At 42.6% G+C, this 26,243-nt stretch overlaps 1 protein-coding gene across 1 annotated transcript in view; it reads left to right on the top strand.

The window, feature by feature from the left end:
• MPP3 (membrane palmitoylated protein 3) overlaps positions 1-26,243 on the top strand; it is a 174,850-nt gene that overhangs the window by 23,587 nt on the left and 125,020 nt on the right. The window contains exons 3-7 of the mRNA XM_029572237.1: positions 4,533-4,654; positions 5,416-5,534; positions 6,445-6,522; positions 18,987-19,067; positions 23,815-23,952. Coding sequence (XP_029428097.1) covers positions 4,630-4,654; positions 5,416-5,534; positions 6,445-6,522; positions 18,987-19,067; positions 23,815-23,952 — 441 coding nt within the window. The 5' untranslated portion in view covers positions 4,533-4,629. The remainder of the gene's footprint in view (positions 1-4,532; positions 4,655-5,415; positions 5,535-6,444; positions 6,523-18,986; positions 19,068-23,814; positions 23,953-26,243) is intronic.

Below are 26,243 nucleotides of genomic sequence, written 5' to 3'. Positions count from 1 at the left end.
CCCTCCCTCTCACTCAGTCCCTCCCCCTCACTCCCTCCCCCTCACTCAATCCCTCCCTCCCACTCAGTCCCTCCCTCTCACTCAGTCACTCCCTCCCCCCTCTCTCCCTCCCTCTCACTCACTCTCCCTCAGTCCCACTCCGTCCCACTCCCTCCCTCTCACTCAGTCCCTCCCCCTCACTCAATCCCTCCCTCTCACTCAGTCACTCCCTCCCACTCTCTCTCTCCGTCCCTCCCTCCCACTCAGTCCGTCCCTCCCTCTCTCTCTCTTCTCCCTCCCTCGCTACTGGCCGCTACCGCCGTCGCTACCGCCGCTCGCTACCGCCCGCTGCCGGTACCGCCGCCGCTCGCTACTGCCGTCGCCGCCCGCTGCTGCCACTGGACGCCGCCATTTTTTTTCTTTCTGACGCTGGCTCAGACCGACGTGCTCGCCCGCACATGCGCGGTAGAGCTGGTCTCTACCGCGCATTTGCGGCACGTCGGTCAAGCTTCGTTTATCTAGTAAGATGTTCTTAATTTGAAAGCTAGAAAATAAAGGGGCTCCCCCCAAAAATATCTTACAAAGGCCCTCTTGGGCCATGGTCTCCTCACCTCCCAAAATATTTTAAATCGCCCAGAGGCCCCTGTCCTGTTTTTCTTTTTTTTAAATTGACATATCAGCCTGCCCCCTCCTTTTCCTCCCACCCACCCACCCACAAATTTGCTAACTGGCACAGATCCCCGACCCTTCCCATCCCCTTCTTTTGTCTTGCCAGGAGTAAGGGACCCTCTGCTCCACTCCCGGCATCTCCATCGCTGCTTTAAGAGCAATTTTTAAAAAATACGGGACAGGGGCCTCCGGGCCATTAAAAGATTTTGGGTGGTGAGGAGACCACGGCCTGAAAGAGGGGGGAGGGAGGGGATTGGCCTGCTGGCCCCTTTATTTTCAAGCTTTCGATTTCAGAAGCAGGCCTAACATTATCCAGCTGGATATACTTGATATTCGGCTAGGTTAGCCAGATATCTCCGCCTCTCCTGGGAATGCCCCTCAAACACCCCTTTTTTATCCAGCTAAGTGGCTATTTGGAAAAGTGGCTAAATATGCTACATTGCCACTTAGATGGATAACTTGTGAGTTCTCCATCTAAATGACTTTTGAATATTTTTAGGATTTTTCCTTTTCACTCCATTAAAAAAAAAAAAAAAAAGTGGGGAGGGGGAAGGGAGAGGGGAAGAAGTGCAGTCAACTCTCCATAGGCAGTGGTGCCAATTCTGGGAGATATTTGGAGCCAGGGCTGGAATTCAGTTTAGTATGCGATTCCTCAAGAAGAAAATTCCCTTTGTTCCTGCTCGATCTGTATCTGATCATCAAGTCATTAGAAGTATCACTTTTCAAGGTGGTAACCTTGAGACTGAGGCTTACAGGCATGTCCCTATAGGGAAATGTTGTCAGAGGAACTTTTACTTCTTGGAACTGTGGGAGACATTTTCAGTCTCCAGCTCCAGCCACAGCTACAAATATCTTGTGATGGTAATGGTAGTAGTGGTAGCAGCACTGCACTAGAAAGGTAATTTGGATGTACCCTTACCTTGTCTCTTAGTTGAGCCACGTAAGTCAGATCAAGAGAGTGCATCTGCCGTGGAAAGGGTAATCCAGTTGCAGGAGTTAGGATGGGGGGTGAACTTTACTAAGAACAGTCTAGTTACCTCTCAGTCCCTGGAATATTTGGGGCTCAGTGTCACATGAAGTTAAGTCGCGTCCATAGTTTTTTTCCTTTGTACATATGTATATAATTGCAAACTTTGTTTATAATTTTAGTGCAAAACCCCCCATGTTATTTTTCCCCCCTCTCGTTAATGCCTTGTTATCATGTTTTATTGTTCAATGTAAAGCGCCATGCCTTGCGTTTGTTTTGCATTACATTGTGAACCGATATGATATCCTGGATGAATGTCGGTATATAAAAATTTTAAATAAATAAATTCACAGGGTAAAGAATTCAGAAGCTGCAACAGCAGGTACTTTATTTTTTTTCTTACATCCAGGATTCTGATGGTATAAAGTTTGCTTTAAACTTTGAGGTTCCCGTCAATAGCATTGAAGCTAGTCCTTGGGTGAGAGCATTCATACTTCTCCAGCGAGCATTGCTGTCCACGTAGCTTTTCAGTTACAGACTTGCACATTAAGACTTCTTGTTCCAGATGCAGTGAAGCGCAGTTTGCTGTGGTGTCTGAATGCAAGTATTTGGAGGGATAGTAGGTCTTGAGATGCCATCCTAGTTGACAGTGATGTTGGATGCCAGTCTGTCAAGATGGGGAGTGCATTGTCTGGGACGAGTGTCTCAGGAGTTGTGCTCAGAAGAGTAGATCAAAGGGTCTGTCAAATGTGAAGAAATCGCATCAATTCATTTGGTGCTCCTGCATTTTGCTTTTTCTCAGAGATAAAATTGTCAGACTTTTTTATCAGGCAAAAATATAGCAATGGTATATGTAAACCATCAGGGAGACACCAGGAGTCCTCAGGTGTCCTGAAGTAGAATTTATTCAGGCAGACTTTCTCAGTCGTAATGCCATGGGTCTCGGCGAATGGATACTGTCCAAGAAGGCATTCAATCAGATTGCACAGGAGGGAGAGCCTGGGATGTGACCAGAAAGAATACGTAGGTGCTCCTGTTTTTCATTCAAAGGACAGAATTGCGAGCATCTGGTCTGAATATCTTAATAGAGAAATGGTCATTAGGAGCAATCTTGTCCATCTTCCTCTGTAGCTGTTAGTGAGCAGAGTCTCTACAGGTTTTCAGGTCATCAAGATTTGGTGATCCTCGTGGCTTGAGCTTGGTCAGGTATCCTTGGTATACAGATGTCTTCCAGTTTCTGAATGGGAAACTGTTAAGTTTACTTTAGCTCAAGGAGCTGCTGTCACAAGGTCTGTTTCTTCTCGAAAGTCTAGATCATTTTGTTTTCGGCATGGGCCTTGAGAGGTCTTAAACAAATAAAAAAAAAACCAGAGTATTCTTGAGATTAGTGCATTCTTTATTAAGTGCAAGAGGAAACTTAATTGGCACAATTTTGGGCCATGGTGCACATGTTGACATCTAGTGCCTAGAAGAGCCTCAGTTTCTTGCTTGTTGGGAGTTTTTGCAATAAGGTTTCTAAAGGATCAGCTCATAATTCACTGAAGGTTTGGAGTGCAGCTAACTCTTGGGGGTAGAGTTTGAAGGGGTTTTTGTCCTCTTAGCTGGATGTTTCTTTTGAGGAGTCAAACATTTTAGATCTTTGCTCAGGGATTTAATTACTTTCTGGAGTGCTGAATTACTTATGTTCTTCTGGCAAGCATTTCTTTTCAGAATATTAGAGCAGCTTTGTTGCAATTTCTAATTCTGAAAGTGGCATTTGGTGATTAATTGTTCTGCTAGAAAAATGTCAGGGTTGCAAGCCCTTCCTGTAGGGTGCTGTTTTGGCTTTTATTAAGGATGCGGTGAAGATTCAAGCAAGGTCGTCTTTTTTCAGGAGATGGTGTCATCCCTTCACTTTGACCAGGTGGTATGCATCCTTCTTTAGTAGGGAGTCCGATAAAGGAGATTATGCTCAACTTCTATGCCAAAATGTGAGGAAGATTCTGTTCTGGTGTTTTTAGTGATGACTATCTTTGGGATGTCGATTCATCTTTGTTTTGCAAACTATTTGGCTAGTTGGATTAAGGAGGTGTTTACTGAGGCCTACATTGTTAAGAATAAGTTTTTATCCAAGAGGATCAGGGCACCTTCAAAGGGCTCCAGCATTGTCATGGACGAGCTTTGCTTAGTTTTCCTCTGTTAAAGATTTGTAACAAGATGGCATGGAGGTTCTAGTATTCCTTTTCTATGCATTTCCATTTGTATGTAAGAGGCACTGAGAGTGGGTGTGGCAGTATTCCACCCAATTCAGGAGTAGCTTGTGTACATCCCATTCATCTGGACTGGACTGGCTGGATGAAAAGGAAGGAGAAATTTGTTATTACCTGATAATTTCCTTTCCTTGAATTCAGCTAGACCAGTCCAGAACTTTCCCTGTCTGCCAAACATTACAGTGCAGTACTCGTTGGGAAAAAAAAAAAAGAAAAATATAGGTGTTTATTATATTAGTAAAGAGGTAAGTGGTATTCTAATGTATGCAATTTATCCTCTAAACCTCCTCTTGTTTGTTTTATTGGAAGCCCCCTGTTTATGAGGGGAATTACGTTTTTCATAAGTTAGCTAGTTACAGGTAAAACTAGCAGGCTGAGATCAGCACTGGAGCCTATAAGGAGTGACATAATCGAACCTGTTAATCTCTGTTTCCGTCTTCTGGTTGATGGACATAATCCCATGCGTTTGAACTGGTCTGGCTGGATTAAAGGAAAAGAAATATCAAGTAAGAACAAATTTCTCCTTTTTCTTGATATCTGGGAGAATGGAGTGTATAAGAGCTTGATCTGCAGGCATCAAAAAAAAATTTAAATTTAGATGGTTAAACTGCACTCTTTTTCTTATGTACATACCTATATCTTCAGATTGTTTCATTTGCTGATTTCAGGATTATCTTTGGCCAACATAGAAAAGGAGAGAAGCTACCAAATCATTCTTAGGACGGCGTTTCAGTGGGTCTTTCATACTGTCTAGACAAGAGAGACATGCCGGTGTTGTCCGAGGAGGCAGGTTGGGAATTTGCATGTATAATATTTCTCTTTCCTGCTTTTTTTTTCATTTGTTTCTGCCATCTCGTATTCTGTGAACAGCTTACCGAAGCTATGACCGCATAGTAGAGGTTAATAAGGAAACAAGGAATGAAGTGTAGAAAACTGGGCACATTAACACCATGGCTAGATCAACAGTTTCAGGTCAGGTAGCCATAGCATGCAGATTATACAGATCACAGCATACATAGGAGGATGAATAATTTTGATACATCTTAGAGAAGCTACCAGAACCAAGAGCAGGCGAGCTGATATTTTGAACTGTTCAGTTTGTATTTTTCTGTGTACCAGCCAGAGATTTGCTCACAGTTAGGGGAGGCAGGTGAAATTTAATCTCTGGCTGCATGAGTCTGAGAGGGGTTGGGAACATTCATTTAAAAAGTGAAAAGATGGTACAGTTATCTGTTTCTGATAAGAGGTTATTGAATATAGCAGTAAGGGACATTGCATCCTCTCCTAGGCGGATATGGCAGATCGGACCTTTGTACATGCGCCCCGATTGTTACACATTTCCTCTCAGCTTGCTGCTGGTATTTCTGGATGAGATGAACCTTTGATCTTACATCCTGGGTGGTGTTCTCTTTTTTTTTTTTTTTTTTTACAGGCTGGTTTAGGCTTTTGGATAACTCCCCTGCTCCTGCTCACTCTGCCACTAGCTCACTAGACTTGCTTGGGATTTCTATGGCCTGCGGCCTCTGTTTTTTTAATCTTATTTTTTTCTAGGGCTGCATGAGACTTTGGCTCTCTTAACATCGCAGCTGAGACCCGACTTTAATCACAAAGAAGAAATGGGGGTCCTTCGAGATGTCTTTGGTGAAAAGAGTCTGAGCTATTTAATGAAGGTGAGTCTCCACTTCCTGACATCGCTTACATGTAGCCCACTCATTTCTTTCAGTTTTCGTTAGTATGATTGTAAAAGTGTGGTGGTCAGGCCTCTATGAAATTCTGTGATGATTAATACAAGTTTGGTTTGCCTTTCTGTACCCAAATTTAGAAGTTGGGGTATATATGTGTATGTGTGTGTCTGTGTACATATATGTATGTATATATTTTGTGCATAAGTAAATAATATCATAATATATATATATATTTCCAAAAGAGAATAACACTGGCAGGCTGCATCTGTAGTCTAGGAAATATGTGCTACTGTTTTCAAAAGAAACAGGAGTTCTGCTGGGCCATTTGACCAGCAGGAAATCAAGTGTAATACAGGAACCAGTTCCACCATAATAGGTTAGAGGATGCCTCTTGTGTCACAGATTTGCTTGCAGGAAGAAGCGTCTTGGCTCTGTGGAGCATGAAATGCAATTTGTATATTTTAATTTGTGCAATGTGCTTTCAACCTGTGGAGTTGGGTGGGAAGAGGTGGGGAAAGGTAAAGTCATGAACCGGTTTAAATACCTGAATTTTCACAGGCTGCACAAAATAAACATGTCTGTACTCTTCACAACACTTATGTTTCTGTTGTTCAACTGTTATGATGATAGGACCTTGGTCATAATGATGCTCTGGCAATAGCACATTGCAGTGATAGCCCTAGTGAAAATAGAGCATTGTGGTGACAGTGGTGGCTGTTGGCTATTAACATAGATACTTGTGGGATTTTTTTTTTTTTTTTTAATTTTACCTGGGGTGAATGTAGGGGGTTGGATATAAGGCAATTTCAAATCTTTTGTGATTTATGCTTCTGGAATGAATTTGTAACACTGGGGAACTTTTGTTTTGTCACTTTAACAGCATTCTGTGTTGCAGATTCATGAAAAACTTTTCCAGTACGAAAGGCAGAGTCCTGTCCCTGTGCTGCACAGTGCTGTGGCTTTGGCTGAAGATGTAAGCACTTAACTTTTTATTCTGTGGATCAGCCTGATTTTTATACCCAGCCATGGCACCAATATTCTTTTGGTCAGGGTCTGATCTAGACTTCCTTAAGAGAAGCAAGTCAGTCTGCAAGCACAAATGAGAAATCGGGAGTGGGGGACATCCAAATAGTCCTTAGTTCTGCAGTCATTGTTTATGCTTTCCAAGAGGCCAAGTCCATGCAGGCAGTGAGGAAATTCAGGAATGGATCACCCTGTTCTGACAATGTAGGGCCAATTTGGTCAACTTATTGGAAGATTATTCATCCAAAGCAGGTTTCCGGTAAGAGAGAGAGAGAGAAAGAGCTGCTGCATGTGCTCTGTCTGTTCTGTGATGGGGCTAGGTATGTGTGATGGTTGCTCTGCTGTACCCTACTTTTACATAGGCAGAAAGCTTTGGTTCTTGGTGATACCAATACACAAGGTTTTGAAAATGCGCTCACTTGCTCTCCTGGGGTGAGTGCAGTTTCTTGGTTGGTGGGCCCAGGAGCAGGGGGAGATGGTAGAAACATCTTCAGCCTTGATTAGGGCTCGGAGACGGGTGGGAGGAGGCATCTTTGGCCCCGGGAGTGTGGGGAAAAAGAGGTACTGGTGCATGAGAGGAGAGAGTGGCGAAAGAATGAGAAGTCTCTAGGGGTAGGGGAAAGAGAGAAGAGAAAGGGGTATGTGGGGGGGGGGGGGGGAGAAGCGAGAATGCTGATGGGGGAGAGTGAAGAAAAGAGTGGGATGAGAGATGCTGGGGTGTTTGGGGATTTGGAGGACAGAGAGGACTGCTCCTGGGTGTGGTGGGAGATCATTGGGACTGTGGAGTGGAGGAGGAAAGTGAGAGATCCACACAGGGATGGATTGGGATGAGGTGCACCTCTTCAAGGAGAAATGCAGTTACCATTTTATGTATGTATGTATGTTGGTAGTTGATTCATATTCCACCTTTCACACACTTCAGAGCGGATTACATTCAGGTACTGTATGAGCTCCTGCTGCTATAAACTACATCCTCTCAGAAAACTCCCAACTAAACTAATTATTGGGAGAGGGAAAGGTTTGAGGCATGATAGAAGTACATGGTGAGTGCATTTCATCTCTGGAGAGTAAGCTGGGGAAGACTTTTACAATCCCTGCCACCATGACACCTTCCACTACCATTAAGTAAACTTGAATGTTTAAAAAAAAAATAATAATTTTAAACTTATGCAGGCAATGGTAACAGAAAAAGGTCTTTCTTTCTATTTGTGACAGCTTTGTGAGCTTTTTTTTTTTTTTAGGCAATTTCCTTAAAAAAAAAAAAATTAAAACAGACTTCTTGGTTTAATCTCCAGCTCTGGCCTAGTGCAGACTCTTACTGGGGGTAGGTGCTCAAATTTCCATCACAGAGATGAGAAACACATAGATGTGCACCTAGATGCCAACTGAATTAAGACTTGATCCAAATCCAGACTAGAGTAGCCTTGTATGTTCAATGGAGTAGGCCCTTATCTCTTTGAATGCAGTGCACCAAAAATACTTGCTAGAGGAAGAATTACAAGCTGCTATGTACATTAACATTGAAAAAACATTCTCCACGGACAAGCAGAAACAATAACAGTTGCACAAGTGGGGTAATGTCATCCAGTGGTGCCTTATTGGATGCATGTGGTCGATAGCCCAGAAAGATTGAAAGATCCTGCGCATGCATGGAAGGAACTCCCATGACTTTGCCAGCAAACGCTTTCCCTCAGTCTTTTTTTCATCCATTTCACAAATGGTTGCAGTTTTTGCTCTCTCTTCATGCCATTGCTCTTTTTGTTGGTTTACCCCTTTTTTTCTGAGCTGCCTCCCTTGAGCCACTTCGAGGTTCTTCCCTCAACCTTTCAAAAATATTTTTCTTTTCTTAGCCTACTTTTATTCAGTTCCTCACCATGTCAGACATATCTTTGAAGATGGGTAAGACACCATTTAAATTTTATTCAAAATGCTGATGTAAGATGGCAAACTGGGACCAACACAAACATGATTCAGTAAATTGTAGGCCATGTGGCTGAATGTTCCCGTGAGCCCATTTTTATAGAGAAATAAAACTAAAAATGGAAATGTCTTCTCCTTTTGATAGAGAGAATTCTATTCCTGAAGGATATGTGCCCAAAGGGGCAGAGAAGAAAAATCCCCTTTTTATTGCTTAAATTAAAAGAAAAAATATCAAGGTTATTCTCCCTCAGAGCCATTGATAAAAAAAAACAAAAAACAAAACAAAGCGCTGAAGAATTATCGGTGCCACTATGGGTCGGCGTGGTCCAAGTCTGCACCATCACGAGTCATCAGCAAGAGATAAGCACAATCTTAGCATCATCGGGATTTTCTTCATCTGCGGCGCAGAAGTCTACTGTGCTGCAATTCCTTGACACAGAAAACATATCTCTGCATAGACATTCTAAATCTTCGACTTTCAGAGAAGTTAAGTGAGCTATTCTAGTTCTGTAACCTGAATCCTCAGCAAAGAATATACCCCTTCTTATTCCTATCCCTTTGTTCAGAAATTATGGTCGAATTATGTAAAATTTTATGTTCAATATGCCATCAGCCTCTGCAAAGCAGAAATTTTCAGATCCAATTCTAGAATGACTTGCTTCTCAAATTCTAACTGTCTTCTATCAGAAACTTCAACCATCATTGAAGTCTGACGCATTGATTTTGAACAAAATCAGCCGACGAGGTTTCACCAATAAAACAAGTTCAGAGACTTATTCTTATCAGTCTCCTGAGTTAACATCAGATCCTTCTCTGGATCCTCCTTGATGAGTACATCTACTGATGACCTATCATATCTTACTTTTCTACCGAAAATGGATTCATTCAATTCCCTTTAAATTAGAAGAGGATTTGTAACAACTAGAAGAGTAAGAAGGAGTTTTAAGATTCATACAGCCTACTAAGTAGATAAAAGCCATACCAATATACAAAGCCTTGCAAGATCTTCAAACAAAGATCAGGAAGACTTCATTGTCTGTTCTGCCAGTAGCTAAGAATGTAAATTTAAAAGTACAGGGTACAAAAATATCCAGGTTACATAAATACTCAACTACTAAATAATTCTTCAGCAGTGGAGTCAGCCATGAAAAGTGCAAATAACCCCCAAAAAACTGTTTCAAGTACTCCTCCAGGAAAAGAGGCTAGGTTATTAGATTTCAACAAGAAAATGTTCCAGGCAAGTACTTTACAGTCCAGAATTGCAGCTCATCAATTACAGATGATGCAGTACATGTACAATGTCTCGGCAAAGTTGAAGGAACTCTCCCAACTGGCTTAAGGGAACATCAAGATCAGAATAAGATCATGTTGTTGTTATCAAAAGCAAGAGAATGTGTGACAGTGAACTAACCAGTTTTACCAATTAGTCTACTAGTTTACCCAGTTCATCTGTAGCTTATGAAGACTCTCCTGGCTTGTCAGTCTGAAGTCCCCCCATTTTGCTCAAACCCCTCACGCTGTCATGTTTTCACTTTTAAGATGTTAATGGTTGCTCATTCGAGATATTGAGCAGGAGTATAAATATGTGCAAGTAAGGTGCCAAATTTACATGTATAAATTGCTTATAAAATAGCAACTTATGTAAATATTGGCCCCCTCCCTGGAACACCCCTGACCCATTCCTTTTTTACACACGCATATTTACTCATGGACCCTGATTTACACCTGTATGTTGAGGATTCTAAAATAATTTTTTTAGAGAACAACCATGTGGAGTGAAATGCCAATATTAATGAGTATATGACGAAACCCTCATTAGTGAGCAAATGTCTAAACACAACAATGTGTACGATTCTATTCACTTATAAGGATATCCCTTCAATACCCAAGTGATATGAAATGGACTGCTCAAATTATTGTAATCATAGGGTTTGTCAAAAAGATTTTTAGAGGTTCAACTTTTTCAGCTTTTTTATCACTTTTTTTCAAATAATTTTTTTGCCTTTTTAACATTTTTGAATTACTATTAGAAAACAATTTAACGCCTCATAGTAACGAAAAAGACACTTATCCTTGAGATGTATGCAGCGGCAAGGAGTTCAAATGCCCTACTTAAAATGCCCACATTTGCCCAACAGTTCACGTATTTCGTTCAAAACTTCGTCAGGGGCTCAGGAGCAATATCTCTAAAAAATGGAAAAACATAGTTGTCCGAAATCAAACATTGTATAGAGTCCATTTTTTGGATAACATAACATACGTGTCTTTGAATGTTGAACTCATCCCAGTGTGATATTGAAGCTCAGCGTTTCAGAATGGAGCCGCCATCTTAAAACATGGAGTATTTAAACTTATCATTGACTCATGAACTAACCAATGAGAACAAAGTGACTAACTGAAACCAACCAATGGATGACTCTGAAAGTGACTTTTAAATCAGAGACATCCATTCTATATTGTCATTCTGTATTGTCATTAAGAGGTTTCTAAAATAGCATATATTTTATTTATTTAGATTTATATTCCGCTTTTCATACTTTTTTTTCAGCGTTTCAAAGTGGATTACATTCAGGTACTGTAGGTATTTCACTATCCCCAGAGGGCTTACAGTCTAAGTTTGTACCTGAGGCAATGGAGGGTAAAGTGACTTGCCCAAGGTCACAAGGAGTGACAGCGGGTCTTGAATTCTGGTCTCCTTGTTCATAGCCCACTGTTCTAACCATTAGGCTACTCCTCCACTCCATATGCTGTTTTACGTGTGTAAGTGCAACTTTGGAAAATTTACTTTATAAGGATGAATGATATTCTCATCTTTCCTTATTTAGAAGATTGGCAAATGTCGAGCACATTTTACGAGCAATCCAGAAACAGCACCAGTTTTGTTATTCAAACATTGAGAAGTCTGGGATTTGTAGTAAATTTCCAGAAATCCCACCTTATTCTGACCCATCAACTAGAATTCATAGGGGCATTTCTAAATTAGGAATTGAGAGAGGCTTTTCCTCCTATGCAAAGGGAAAATATCATAAAGATATTGGGGTACATTCTCTGCAATCAGCAAGTGGTCACAGCCAGATTCTTCATAAAAATATTAGAGCACATCATGGCAGTGACTGTGCTTGTTAACTTGTTTGCCCATTTAAATTGAGAACAGCTCAGTGGGATCTAAAAGTGCATTGGAATCAACATTTGGATTTGCTACCATGCAAAGTGAAAATTTACAAGGAATTTAATTTGGTGGACAAAAATTCTGTGTGGTCTTCCATTTAATCCCCCACTAATACAACAAGTATTGACCACAGATGCCTCTTCTCAAGGTTGGAGTACTCATCTGAATTCACTTTGCTGACATGGAACTTGATCCCTACCAAAAAATGCATCTCCATATCAACTTCCTGGACCTTAGAGCTATCTTCAGCATTCTTAAGGTTTTTGAGCCTTGGTTAAGGAAAAAAAGAGTTCAGATACAAATGAACAATCGAGATGCAGTGTTCTACTTAAGCAAGCAAGGAGGAACAGGTTCTTCTACACTTTGCAATGTAGCAATGAAAATTTGGGAGGAGGAAATATTCATAGCTATCACAGAAATGTGGATAAAAAACACGGACAATGTTTTAATCAACCAAATAAACAACTCCACCTATAAAACCTTCTCAATCCCCAGACCAAAAAAAAAAAAGGAGGAGGAATCATGTTACTCGCCAAAAAAACCCTACAGATGAATGTCATCCATACAGAAATATCTCACCCCTTTGAAATAGCCCTTCTCGACTCAGCTACACTACAAATCTGCCTAGTATATTGCCCACCAAGCTCTCTAAATCAGAACTGCTCCCCATTAATAGAATTCATGATCACCAACTTAACACTAAACAAACTCATCATTATTTTAGGGGACTTCAACATCCACATGGACACCCTCCCCCACACACCCACTTGTACAGCAATAATAGATTTGCTATCACCCCTAGGCTTAAAACAAATCATCTCTGCACCAACACACAAAACAGGACACACCCTAGACCTCGTATTCATCAATTCTGACACCTGGGCAACACACCAAACTAACATAACTGAAATTCCATGGTCCGATCACTTTCTAATTCAGTCCTTCCTCACACTCAACTCCAAACTCACAATAGAAAAAAAACTCCCAATATCAATCACTTACCGTCCAGCCTTGGGCGGGCATGTAAACCCTGGGCGATTTGCCGTTCCATGTAAACCGGATTGATTTGTATCTCATACAGGAATTTTGGTATATAAAAATTAAAAATAAATAAATACATTTTGATATCGAGAAACTACAACAGCCACTAACAGACATAGACCTAACCAACTCGGAAACAGCCACAACATCCTGGATCAATATTACCAAATCTATAGCAGACAACATCAACCCCACCTTCGAAAAAAACAATAAAAAGCACTAAACATCAAAACCAATGGTATAACATCAACATAAGGACAGCCAAACGTGAACTCAGAAGAAAAGAGAGAGCCTGGCGTAAGAACAAAACAACCCAACTGCTCAACGCCTATCGAACACAACTAGCAAACTACAAAAACCTCATACACAAATTTCCGTTTAGTGCTACAAGCACTCATTCTCACGAAAATAGATTATTGCAACTCACTTCTACTAGGCCTCCCGGTTAACGCCATAAAACCTCTACAGATGCTGTAAAACGCAGCAGCAAGGATCTTAACCAAGTCCAACAAAAGAGACCACATATCACCCATTTTGAAAAGCCTACACTGGCTTCCCGTTAAATTCAGAATACTTTTTAAAGTGCTCTCAATAACCCACAAGGCACTACATAACTTGGCACCACTCGAGCTCAAAATCCCCCTCCAATTCCACACATCCACCAGACCAGTAAGACAAGCCTATAAAAACAACCTGCACATACCACCGATGAAGTCAGCATTAAGCAAAAGAGCCTTCTCCACAGCGGGCCCCAAAATCTGGAACACTCTCCCACCAGAACTCAGATCAGTGCAATGCTTATCTACTTTTAAAAAAAGACTCAAGACTTGGTTATTCAACCAAGCGTTCCCATAACAACAACCCGCGGAACATCCCTGCCAATGATCCTCTCGGTGGTAATCCACCTGAGAGCTATTTAGATCATCTATAGAACACACGTAAACTTTGGCAGTCGAGGATCATAGCCTAGTCTTATAATTAGCACTGTTTATTCAACCTACATTAGGCACTGTATCTTTTACTTATGCCTACATTAGGCAATGTATCTTTTACTGGTTAACCCCATATATACCTATCCAAGTTATATCGACCTGTTCATTGTAAGACATTTACTTGTAAATGTGATTGTTCTGTTATAATGTAAACCGAGTTGATCAGTAATTCTGTTATTGGAAAGTCGGTATATAAAAATGCTAAATAAATAAATAAATACACAAAGCAAAGAGAGAATTCTACTCGAACAAAATAAACAAATTCCAACATAACCCCAGAATGTTATTCTCCATTGTGCAAAACATCCCAAAACCTCAATTGCACAGAAAACAATGCACACCGAAGACAAATGCAGTGAATTTGCAGACTTCTTTAATGAAAAAATTAAGAACCTAATAAATAACACCCTCTCTGTTAATCCTCAAAACATAAAAATGCAACCTAAACCAACAACAAATTAGTCAAACTGACCCGGCCTCCTCCCTGGAAGTCCAATCAATAATAAAAAATATGAACCCAGCAAATCACCCCATCGACACCATTCCCATAACAACAATCAAAACGATCGAAACCTCAATAACCAAAACATTAACTGACATTGTAAACTTTTCCCTCGTAGAAGGAAATTACCCAGGATGCCTAAAATCAGCAATAACCAAACCCATAATGAAAAAGAACAACCTTGATCCGGAAAACCCACTAAAGTACCTACCCATATCAAACCTACCATTCATCGCCAAAATCATTGAAAAGATCGTCCACTCTCAACTCACAGACCACCTAGACAAGAACAACATCCTATTCCCCACCCAATTTGGCTTTAGGAAACAACTAAGCACCGAAACACTACTCCTCTCATTAAACGACATCATACTCAAAGGATTTGACACCAACCAAAGCTACCTGTTAATACTCCTTGACTTATCAGCAGCATTCGACACAGTAAACCACCCAATCCTAATCGACAGGCTAACCGAAATAGGAGCAACTGGTAAAACTCTACAATGGTTCTCATCTTACCTATCACACAGAAGTTACCGGGTAAAACTCAACAATATCCTTTCAAAGAAAATAAACCTTAATACAGGAGTCACCCAAGGATCAGCACTATCCGCAACACTCTTCAATATCTACCTACTCCCAATATGTCAACTACTAACCAGTCTTGATCTAATTCACTTCCTCTACGCAGATGACATTCAAATATTAATTCCAATTCAGAACACTTTAGAAGAAGCTTACAAAAAAACATCCATTTATCTTACTGAGATTAAACAACACTAACCAACCTGAAACTCATAATAAACATCGACAAAACAGAAATAATCTTTCTAGACAGAACAAACAGCACTTCACTCCCACCACCACTCGAAACATAGAACCAAAAGACAACAATCTCCCCAGTCACACATGCCCGCAACCTAGGAGTAATCATCAACAAAGAACTATCCTTCAAGACCCAGATCACCAACAAAATCAAGGAAGGTTACCACAAATTACTAACACTTCGTCGACTCAAACTCTTCCTGTCCCCAGACGACTTCAGAACAATCCTACAACTACTCATCTTTTCCAACCTCGACTACTGCAACTCCCTATTATTTGGATTACCACTCAACACCATACGCCCACTACAAATCCTACAAAACACAGCAGCCAGAATACTAACAGGAACAAAAAAACACGAACTTATTACTCCAACTCTCATATCCCTCCACTGGCTCCCAATAAAATATCGAATAGACTACAAAATATTAACCATACTTCACAAACTTATCCATGAACATCAAACTGACTGGCTAGGCAAAGCGAAAGAACTCCATGGACCGCAACAAAACCTCTACTCTACCAACAAAGGTCTCCTAAAAGTTCCACCTGCCCGATCCACACAATCCACAACTCGTGAAAGAGCCATAACCATCGGAAGCCCTAAACTCTGGAACATTCTTCCTCCCGAACTAAGAACCCAATCAAACCTAAAAACCTTCAAGAAAGAATTGAAATCATGGTTCTTCACTAAAGCCTACCTTAACATCCTCTGACTTCCATCCATCCCCCAAACATCACACCACCTCACTGGCCCCCACTATGCTCACCCCTCTTCCAAGCAAACCTAGAAAACAATATCGTTCATCAAGCTGAACAAAACGTACCACAGCCCTCCACATGATCTCTCTCCTAAAAGTTCCTAGCAACCCTCTTAAACTGTAACACTTACAGCAAATATGTACAACTAACCCAATACTGCATTAACTGTTATTCCATTCCTAATGTATATGTTAACTCCCTATCTAATGTATGCTACTCTAACTGTTATTTCGTTCTTAATGTATATGTTAACTCCTTAACTAATGTATCCCATCGAAAGTTGAAAACTGTTGTGATGGCAAAACCGAACGACTGTATATAAAACTCTAGGAATATTTTACTAATAGCAATATACTTTGGGTAGACACAACCTGTTAGCAGACTCCTTAAGTTGTCATTTACAACCATTTAAATAGTGTTTGTACTTTGATACGGTGAGCTTTTTATTTCAATAATGTGCATCTCTGTACAACCACAAGCTGCCACTTTACTGCTTGAAGAGGCCAACAAGCAGCACCTTATCCAACAGATGCATTCTGCTTGCCATGAAGCGAAACATTGATGCATGCATTTCCTTCTATTCCACTAGTTTCAAAGGCATTACTCAGGACAAGGGAGAGATGATTCTTTTAGCCCCATTTTGGCCTCAACAGATCTGGTTCCCATGGTTTAAAAGATTGGTTATAGCTCCCCCAATCCGCTTACCAATATTTCTAGAACTCCTAATAGCTCGTTCATTCACTGCAGCCTTTCATCTCTAGCACTCACGGCTTGGGTATTGAGATCAAAATTGTGCGCACTTTACCTTTTTCTGTTGAAGTAAGAAAGGTGATTCTAGCAGCTAAAAAAAACCCTGCTACCAGAAGATCAAATGGAAAAGGTTTTACCTTTGGTCTTCTTCCTAGAATGAGAACCCTTTTTTTGTTGCCTTATTCCTTTTTTATCTTCATCTCTCAGATACTGGATTGAAATCAAATTCAATCGCCATTACTTATGAGATACCTAATATTGCAGCATCCAGTGGTACAAAAATTAATCCAAGCTTTATACCACTTGAAATCAGCAATCAAAGAATTGTTCTCTCAATGGGACCTAAATATAGTTCTTTCTCAATTAATGAAACCCCCTTTTGAACCATTGGCAACTGTGAATGTTAAGTTTTTAGCTTGGAAGCTATTATTCCTTATAGCCATTCCATCAGCTTGCAGAATAAATGAACGTCAGACGTTAGTAATTTCTGCTCCATACATGTTTACCAGAATAGAATAGTTTTCCTTCCAAAGGTTGTTTTCTTAATTTCACTTGAACCAGTCGATTGCACTGCCAGTCTTATTTTCCCAAAGCCTCACGCCCTTTCCAGCAGAACAGTCCTTGCATATTCCACATTGCGTAAGAGTTCTGTTATTCTGTTTGGAAAGAAAAAAACTGTTCAGAAAGGCTATGCACCTATTTCTTTCCTATGACAAATATAGAAGAGGAGAAGCAGTTAGGACTTTATTGACTTGGCTAGTCTGCTGTATTTTGCTATGTTTTAAAAATGCACGACACTGTCTTCCACATAACACAAAAGCTCATCAAATTCGAGCAGCTTCAACCTCTGTGGCACATTTGTGTTCAGCTTCCATCCAGGATGTCTGCAGAGCAGCTACTTGGTCATCTATTCATACTTTTATGAAGCATTATTGTCTGGAACAAGACTCTCATAGGGAGCTTCGGCCAAGCGATTTTGCAGAATTTATTTTAAATCATTTTCAAGTCACGCCATCCTTTGGTCAGAGTTGCTCCATATCTAGCTCATGCAACAAAATATTTTTAAGATCAAGCATTCCTCAGGTTGGGAGTCCCCAGTTGTGCAGCTGTTACTGTTCATGCTTGTCCACGGAGAAAGCAAGGCTGCTTACCTGTAATGGGTGTTCTCCATGGACAGAAGAACAAAACAGCCATACAGTCCTTCCATCCTCCCCATTAAATTGAAGCTAGCTAGTGAAGTGATGGAGGGCAAGCTCATGGTGGTGACGGCATGGGAGTTCCTGCACATGCTCGGAAGGATCTTTTCATCTTTTTGGACTATAGAGAGCATGCATCCAACACATTACTGATAGATGAAATCCCCCACTTGTGCGACTGTTTTGTTCTGCTATCCTCCGAGAACCCCCATTACAGGTCAGCAACGTCGCTTCCCCTGGATTATTGTCTGGTTGCAGCAAAATGCTCAGAGAAGCTCTGATTGAGCAGCTGGTTAAAAGCCAATCTCTCTGAAGCAGGCAGAGTATTCTGCAGGGTCCTGAGCCCATTAACTCCCTCCTGGATCTCCTCCCCATTAACCTAATGCAGTTGGTCAGCATCATCAATACAAACCCGACAGGTCCCCTTCCTCCACCCTTTTCTGTGCACTTCACCGATCGATGGTTATAACATTTGCCTGACTTAATTCAGCAACAAAATGCAGTAGGCAAGTTTGCTCTTTTTTTTTGTTGTTAAAAAAAAAAAAAAAAGTGGTACGTTGATTAAAATCGCTGTATAGATTCAGCATGATGTTGGAAAATATGCTTCCAGCATCTGCCCCCAGCAGTGAGATTCTGTCTCTAAAATAATTCAGGAGTAAAGTAAATTAATAAAACTGTTATGTATTAGCCTCTCTGTCTACTTATTTATTTATTTTGTTTTAACTAATTTTTTTCATTTGAGATCTATGGAAATTATTGTGTCTATTGGGGGGTGGAGGGGATGCAAGTTATCATCAGTATTTATGCTACAACCCAAAAATGCCTTAATTTTCTGGATATCCTGAAAACCCAGCTGGCCTTGAGGTCCCCAAGACAGGTTTGGGAAGCCCTGGTTTTGGAGGTATGATACACAATACCTTCTGTGAAAATGTATCAATTGGGTTCAGATGTGGGGTGTTTTGGGTTGAATCGGGGAAGGAAGAGGGAATATATACCTGGCACCTAACCCTATTGAAAAAGACCTTGATTTGATAAGGTAAGGTCATTTTTAACAAGGTCAGAGTTGAAAAGCGTTAGAAAATCCACACAAGCTTTGCTTTCAGTTCTCTCCCCTTCCCCCCGTCCCTTTATTTAGTTTGATGGGAATTTTAAAAAATTCTGTTTTGGATTTGATGTGCAGTTCTGCCTCTGATCGACATTCCTTAGCCTGAGATCCTTCCTCTTTCATTGCTTGATTTTGTTTCGGCAATCTTTTAGGTAATGGAGGAGTTGCAGGGCGCCCCGCTGAGCGTTGAGGAGAAGGAGCTGCTCCAGCTGCTGTCGACACCACATCTCAAGGTATTGGGGAAAAAAAAACTCCCAATCCAATTCATCCCTAAAACTATTCCCCAGAAGACAGTGAACAGTGGACAGAGAAAGTAAAACTCTTCTGCACTAGCCTATATCAAACATTTTAGGGAATGCCCCCCCCCCCCCCCAATAAAAAAAATAAATTTAAATGGTAAAAATTTTAGCTTTCCTGTTCATACCCCAAATCAATTCAGGCAAGTGGGTTTGGCATCCCTACCAGCAGATGGAGGCAGAGAACAAAAACTTTGAGGTAGTGCTACATAACCGAGAGTGCCCCCTGTAGTCCCTCAGTATTTCTCTGTCTCCAGCAGATGGTAGAGGTGCAAACCTGCAATCTGAGAGAAATTTTCTGCGGCGACAGCACACAGGTTCCTGTGGTTGTGTAACCGGTCCGTGGATGTGTGGTCCAAGCCCCAGCTGTGCAACCTTTCTTTTAAGGGGAAGCTGTTGTTTGGAGAGGATCTGGAGCAGCTGATGAAGCAGTTGAGGGAGTCTAAGAGGAACAGGTTGCCAGAGGATAAGAAGACTTCCAAGAAGTACTTTCTTCCAGTTCCCATTTTTGGGATATGCAGAGGTTTTGGGCCATCAGGAGCTTTTCAGCTTTGGGTCAGAAACAAGGCTCAGGAAAGCAGCAATCCTTTTTGGGGCTTCCAGAGACCCCCCAAGGGATGTTTTTGATCAGGGAACCGGAGGTCGAAAGTCTTCGCAATGATGCCAGGCTGGTCCACTGGTCTATGGAGGCAGTAGGTGAAAGATTGATCCACTTTTATGAGGAGTGGACCAAGATCATGTCAGACCAGTGGGCCCTGGAGGTGATAAGAGACTGCTAAGCATTAGAATTTTCTCATCTAATCCGAGAGGCCTTCATGCCATCCCACTGTGCATCCCAAAGCAAGCGAGAAGCAGTTTGGGTCAAATTGCAATGTTACAAAGGCTAGATGAGATTGTGCCAGTGCCGCCAATGGAGTGGGGGCAGGAGAACTATTCAATTTACTTGGTAGTTCCCAAGAAAGAGGGTACCTTTCAGCCCATTCTAGATCTCCAAAAGGTCAATTTGTCCCTGCGAGTTCCACGTTTTTGAATGGAGTTGTTGTGATAGCAATCTGCAGAGGAGAGTTTCTGGCGTCGCTGGACCTGACAGAGGCATATCTGCATATCCCCATTCAAGCGGAGCATCAGAGGTTTCTGCGGTTCATGGTACTAGGGCAGTATTTCCAGTTTCGGGCTGGCGACAGCACCATGCATGCTCACGAAGATGATAGTGGTGGTGGTGGTAACTCTGAGACGGGAAGGCATTTTGGTTCACTCTTATCTGGACGACTGGCTCATAAGGACAAAGTCGGAAGTGGAATGCTGTCAGTCGATTCGACAAGTCATGGAGCTGTTGCGGTCTCTGGGCTGGGTGATAAACCTGACCTAGAGTCATTTAGTGGAATCCCAATCATTGGAGTATCTGGGAGCACAGTTCGATACCCAGATTGGCAGGATGTTTCTCTCCTTGGAGAGAGTGGGCTCAAGTGACTTGATTATTACCAATGGTGGTGCCCCAGGCCTGGGACTGTTTACAGGTTCTGGGTTCTTTGGCTTCCACACTAGATTTGGTCCCATGGGCTTTTGTGCACATGTGTCCTCTCCAGAGGGCACTTTTGTCCCGTTGGAATCCGTTGTTGGAGGAGTTTCTTCTGTCTTTGCCACTGCCAGGGAATTCCAGTTCCAGTCTCTTGTGGTGGCTGTCAAGCCACAATCTGGAAAGGGGAGTGGATCTGGAAACTCCAGCTTGGTTTGTGGTGACCACCTATGCCAGCCTCAGGGGCTGGGGAGCGGTCTGTCAGGGGCAGATGGCTCAGGGTCTTTGGTCGCCAATAGAGGTCTATCAGTCGTTTGGAAATCGGGACGGTTCGCAAGGTGGTGTTGTGTTTTCTGCCATGGATTCGAGGAAGAATGGTGAGCATTTTCTTGGACACCAGTTGTGTCAGGGCAGGACGAAAAGTCTCGCTGTGGCATTGGAATCCCGGGAGCTCTTTGTATGAGTAGAACAGAATCTGGAAGGAATAGCGGCATCGCATGTTGCCAGAGTGGACAATGTGCAAGCAGATTTTCTCAGCAAGTAACAGTTGGATCCCAGGGAATGGGAGTTCTCCTCGGAAGCATTAGATATAATTCGCACCAGGTGGGGCAGTCCCCAACTAGATCTGATGGAGTTGAGAGGCAACACCAAAGCGCCGTTGTTCTTCAGTCACATATGAGAGGTCAGATCCGAGGGGACCGACACTCTGGTTCTCCCTTGGCCAACGGGGATCCTGCTGTATGTGTTTCCTCCATGGCCGCTCGTAGGTTGCGTGTTGGGCTGCATAAATAGTCCCCAGGAAGGATTGTTCTGGTGGCACCGAAATGGCAGCATCATCCATGGTTTGCAGATCTCGTGCATCTAGCAATAGACTGTCCCATCAGGGTGGCGCATCTGCAGAGGCTGCTTTGGCAAGGGCCCACCTTCTCGGATTGGGCGGATCGCTTTTGTCTTGCAGTTTGGCTTTTGAGAGATGACGAAGGCGTTTGAAAGGGTGCTTGGAGACGGTTTTTACCACCTTGCTTCAGGCTAGGAGGCTTTCTACTTCCCTAGCTTATGTTAGGGTATGAAGAGTGTTTGAGTCCTGGTGCTTGAAGGAGAAGCTGAAGCCTTTGTGTGTGGACATTCCTCACATCTTGGCCTTTTGCAGCAAGGTTTGACTAAGGGCTTGGCCTAAAATTCGTTTCAGGTTCAGGTCGCTGCCCTGGGATGTTTTAGGGGCAAGCTTCAGGAAATGTCTTTGGCCTCTCATCCAGACGTTGTTCATTTTCTAAAGGGGGCTAAACAATTGTGTCCTTTGGTGCGTAGGTTAAGTCCGCAGTGGAACCTAAACTTGGTTCTGCAGATTTTGTGTGATCCTCTGTTTGAGCCTTTGCGGGGAACATTGTTGAAGGATCTTACCTTGAAGGTGGTTTTTCTGCTGGCCATTTTTCAGCCAGGTGGATTTCAGAGCTCCAGGCTTTGTGCTGTAGAGATCCTTCCTTGCGGATTTTGAATGACGGGGTGTCTTTGCGTATGGTGCCTTCTTTCTTACTGAAGGTGATTTCCTCATTCTATCTGAACCAGACGGTGGAACTGTGGTGTTTCCGAATTTGTCTTCGGGGACGTTGCATGCGAGGGAACTTCTCTTATTGGATGTTCATCTGATTGTGTTGTAATATCTTAAGGTCACTAACAGTTTTCGTAACTCGGATCACCTTTTTGACTTATTCGGTAGGGCAAAGAAGGGAATTAAGGCATCTAAAGCCACGATTGCTTGTTGGTTGAAGGAGACTATTTTTTTCAGCCTGTCTTTTATAGAGGTTGAAAGATTCCGAAGGGGTTGCAAGCACATTCTACTAGGGAGCAAGCAGACTCCTGGGTGGAGTGTCAGTCAGTCTGTCGCTTCAGGAGCTCTGTAGGGGCTGTAACATGGTCTTTACTTAACACTTTCACCAGGCTGAATGTTCGCACACCAGAAGATGCCACTTTCGGCGAGAGTGTGTTATGAGCAGGTCTTTCAGGATCCCACCCAGTGTAGGGGAGCTTGGTTGCATCCCACTTGTCTGGACTGATCTGGGGTATGAACAGAAAAGAAAAATTGGTTCTTACCTGCTAATTTTCATTCCTGGAATACCCCAGATCAGTCCAGAGGCCCAGCTCCTTAATTCCAAAAGACTGTGGTGGTTGTATTTTCTGCAGAATTTGATAGTTGTATATATGTTGACCCTAATGGTTTGAAGGGTTTTTGGTTCCTTGTTGGATGCGAGGGTCCAGTAGAAGAAAACACTTTTTTTTTTTTAAAACAGTTTTTGGCTCTATGATAGCTTGGGTACAGGGACCAATACTGAAGATCTGCAGGTGGCACTCTCAGTTAGGTAGCATTGCTTCAAAGTTTTTGTTCTCTGCCTCCAACTGCTGTTAGGGATGCAAAACCCACTTGTTTGGGCTGATCTGTGGTATTCCAGGAATGAAAATTAGCAAGTAAGGACCAATTTTCCTTTTTTAAAATTGCAGTACAATGTATGGTAATTAAAGTAACATCAAACCAAACATGAGGCGTCCCTCCGTCTTCCTTGCGATCCATCCCGCACCTCCCTCCTAGTTCTAGGACAGGTACTGTGCACTTATGACTTAATTTAATCAACAAACAGGGATGCAGGTCCCTAGAGAGAGATGAATCATCATCGGAAGTAGGAGCTGTGTCGGGACGAAACCACTCGCCTGCATAACTGGATGCAAATAAGTTTTTATGGCTTGTGGCCATAGAATATTTTTTACTATGCTGCCAGCCTACAGCAAATTGGCTTATGTGAGAGCTTTTTGTAACTTTGTACTTTAATATCCCTTTGCTTTGAATTTTAAAATCTCCTTCAGCCCCCCCTTATTTATTTTTTACATCTAATTTTGCACGGAGGCAGCAGAACACACAAACTGTAGCCGACAAGATTGGGCAGGACCTTAGTGCCTGATGGGATTGGTGACAGCACGTGATCAGCTTCCCCTGTGCAGCAACTGTGTGCACACAAATGCCACTTTTGTCCAGAAAAAAAGAGAGCATCCTTGCATGGACACACTTGCAGAGCAGTTGCACACCCTGCTCCCACCATCTCATTGTTATGCACTTCTTTAGCAAAAGAGTAGATGGCATAACCTGGGCATTGTCCTCCTCTTTTTCTTTGTTTTCAGGCAGTACTTCTTGTCCACGACACTGTAGCCCAGAAGAATTTTGACCCAGTGCTCCCGCCTCTGCCGGATAATTACGACGACAGCTTTGACGAGGAATCGGTGAAGATTGTTCGCTTGGTGAAGAACAAGGAGCCCTTGGTATGTGAACGCTTTCAAAAATCTCAAGCAGAAAAATGGTTCTGTGTCTTGGGGGGGGGGGGGGGGGGGTGTTGCCTATAGACAAGTGTAGGGATGGGATTTCAGGAAAACTTGCAGAGAGTTTTCGAGCATGGCCTGGCTGCAGAAATTACAGCTGTTCAGCCACAATGCAAAACGTTTCTATGAGGTTGGCTAAAATGGACATGTCTCTGTCTGAGGCAATATGGAAGTGAGAGGCAGCACTGCTGAAACCTTGTAGGCACGCTGCAAGGTTGTCTTTTAGCCAAGCTGAAAGGACCCCTCTGGTGGGCCACTTGGAAGTGAAAGCTGGTGGCCAAATAAGAATTTGGCCACTGAATTTCTGCTATGCTGTTTCTTAGCAATCCGTAGACAAAATATACCTGGGGTAGCAACAGCAGCTGAGTAAACTAAGTAAAGTATGCCTTGATTGCATATTGAATAAGTGTACACCCAATGCTGAGTAGCTCAGCCAGCTATTTTTGGTGGACTGTATTACAAATACTGCTTTAACCAGGCAAGGGAAGTGAGAAGAATCCGTATGAAACACCAGCTGTTTGGAACAGAGGTCTGGCTGATATTATGGAACGCTTTTGGTCCTCATGCAAATATTGATACTAACATGAAAATAAAATGTTATTTTTGGATCAACTGGAAAAAGAAAAAAAAGAACATTTATACAAAACTGATAAAATTTCCTAGCATGTGGATAGATGGATTCAGGATCAGTGGGTTATGCACCTCTACCAGCAGATGGAGACGGAGCAAACTGACGTCTCAGTATATATAAACCTGCCGTGACATCAGCCTGCCAGTATTCTCCGTCTCCAGCAGATGGTGAACGTGCATTTCCCTACTGGGGATTGCTTCGAAATTTAGAGGAGAATTAGTAGGAGCTTTGACTTGCCCTGCTCTCCTCTGGTGATACCTAATGGTCCCTTCCCCAGTTGAGAATTCCTGTGGTGATTTCCATGGTCTTCAGCTGAGTGCCATGGTCCGGTAACTGGTTTTTCAACCGCTATGGACTTAGCTGATTTAAACAGCTGAAAGGCAGTGAGTGCAGGAAGCCAAGCACGGTGGTGACAGTATATGCCCTTTCCCCCCATAGCCGGAGACTGTTTCTGTATTCAGCTGGAAAGGCTGAGCTCATGTAAGTTTAAAAAAAAAAAAAAGGTAAGAGACAGAGTAGGACTTCCTCTGGTCTTCGTGTTCGGTGCGCCGTTCTGACATTCGTTCCCATGGGGGTTAAGGGACCTGACCAGCCTGGCAGGTCGAGCAGTCTGGGTGGGCTAGGCCCTGCGGTTAGGCTTCTTTCTTTGCGCCATGTGGTAGGCTGCAGTGGTGTTTTCATGCGCCTTTTTTCTGCATGTTTGGCTGCCCTCTGCAGGACTGTCGGTGTATGCAAGTGTGTCCGGCTGTGCATCTGAATTGTGCGCCCAATTTGTTTTGGGCATGCTGTCTGGGCGCACATTCTGGAACATATTGGTTGTGTGCCCAGGATTGGCGCGGTGACAGTGTGCTTAAGTTTTGTGGTGCATAGCTTTGGGATGCCTGAAATTTGTGCTCATAAATTTTTTAGTGAGGATTCAGTTGGACGCATATCCTCAGTCACCTGTTAAGCATACTGATGGACTAATGGAGTCTTTGGCTAAGAAACCTAAGCGCCTTTCCCTGTGTGCTGCCTGTCATATTCGGGCATCATCCTGGATTGCCCTCTAACGTGCCAGCGCTGCTTAGAGGCTCAGGGAGAATTATCTTCCTCTGATTTTACTAAGCCTGGTTCTTCCCAGCTTGATGCTTCCCTCCTGATATGTCCTTAACCAGGCCCTCCAGACCTTGGAACTCCCTTGACTGGTTCTCGGCAGGGGACGGCAGCTCATTGGGCGCCGCACAAGTTCCTTCTGGTTTTGGTATGTATCCTTCTGCCTTTTCTTGGTTAGAATTTTTACAAGGATTGCAATCCTTTCTTCAGGTACAGTCCTCAGCCCTGTCCAATCCTGTCAGGTCAGATTCTCAGGCGGTGGCCTCTTCCTCTTCCGGTACTACTGTTAAGCACTAGAGTACACCTTGATTGATTGTAGGTACTCTCAATAGGAATCTGGATGGCACTGATAGGCAGATCCTGACTTTCTGGAGGATGGGGAAATTCTTCCGGAACTGGAACCTTATAGGACTATGTTGCGGTTCTTTTATAGAGATGAATTGCTCGCCCTGATTTCCCAGACATTGAAGATGTTGGGAGTACCTAGGGCAGATTCCATGTTTGAACCAAA

Source organism: Rhinatrema bivittatum, chromosome 12, assembly GCF_901001135.1.
Source record: "Rhinatrema bivittatum chromosome 12, aRhiBiv1.1, whole genome shotgun sequence".
Taxonomy (NCBI): Eukaryota; Metazoa; Chordata; class Amphibia; order Gymnophiona; family Rhinatrematidae; genus Rhinatrema; species Rhinatrema bivittatum.
The sequence above is the reverse complement of the archived record's forward strand: the minus strand, read 5'-3'. Positions and strand labels throughout refer to the sequence as shown.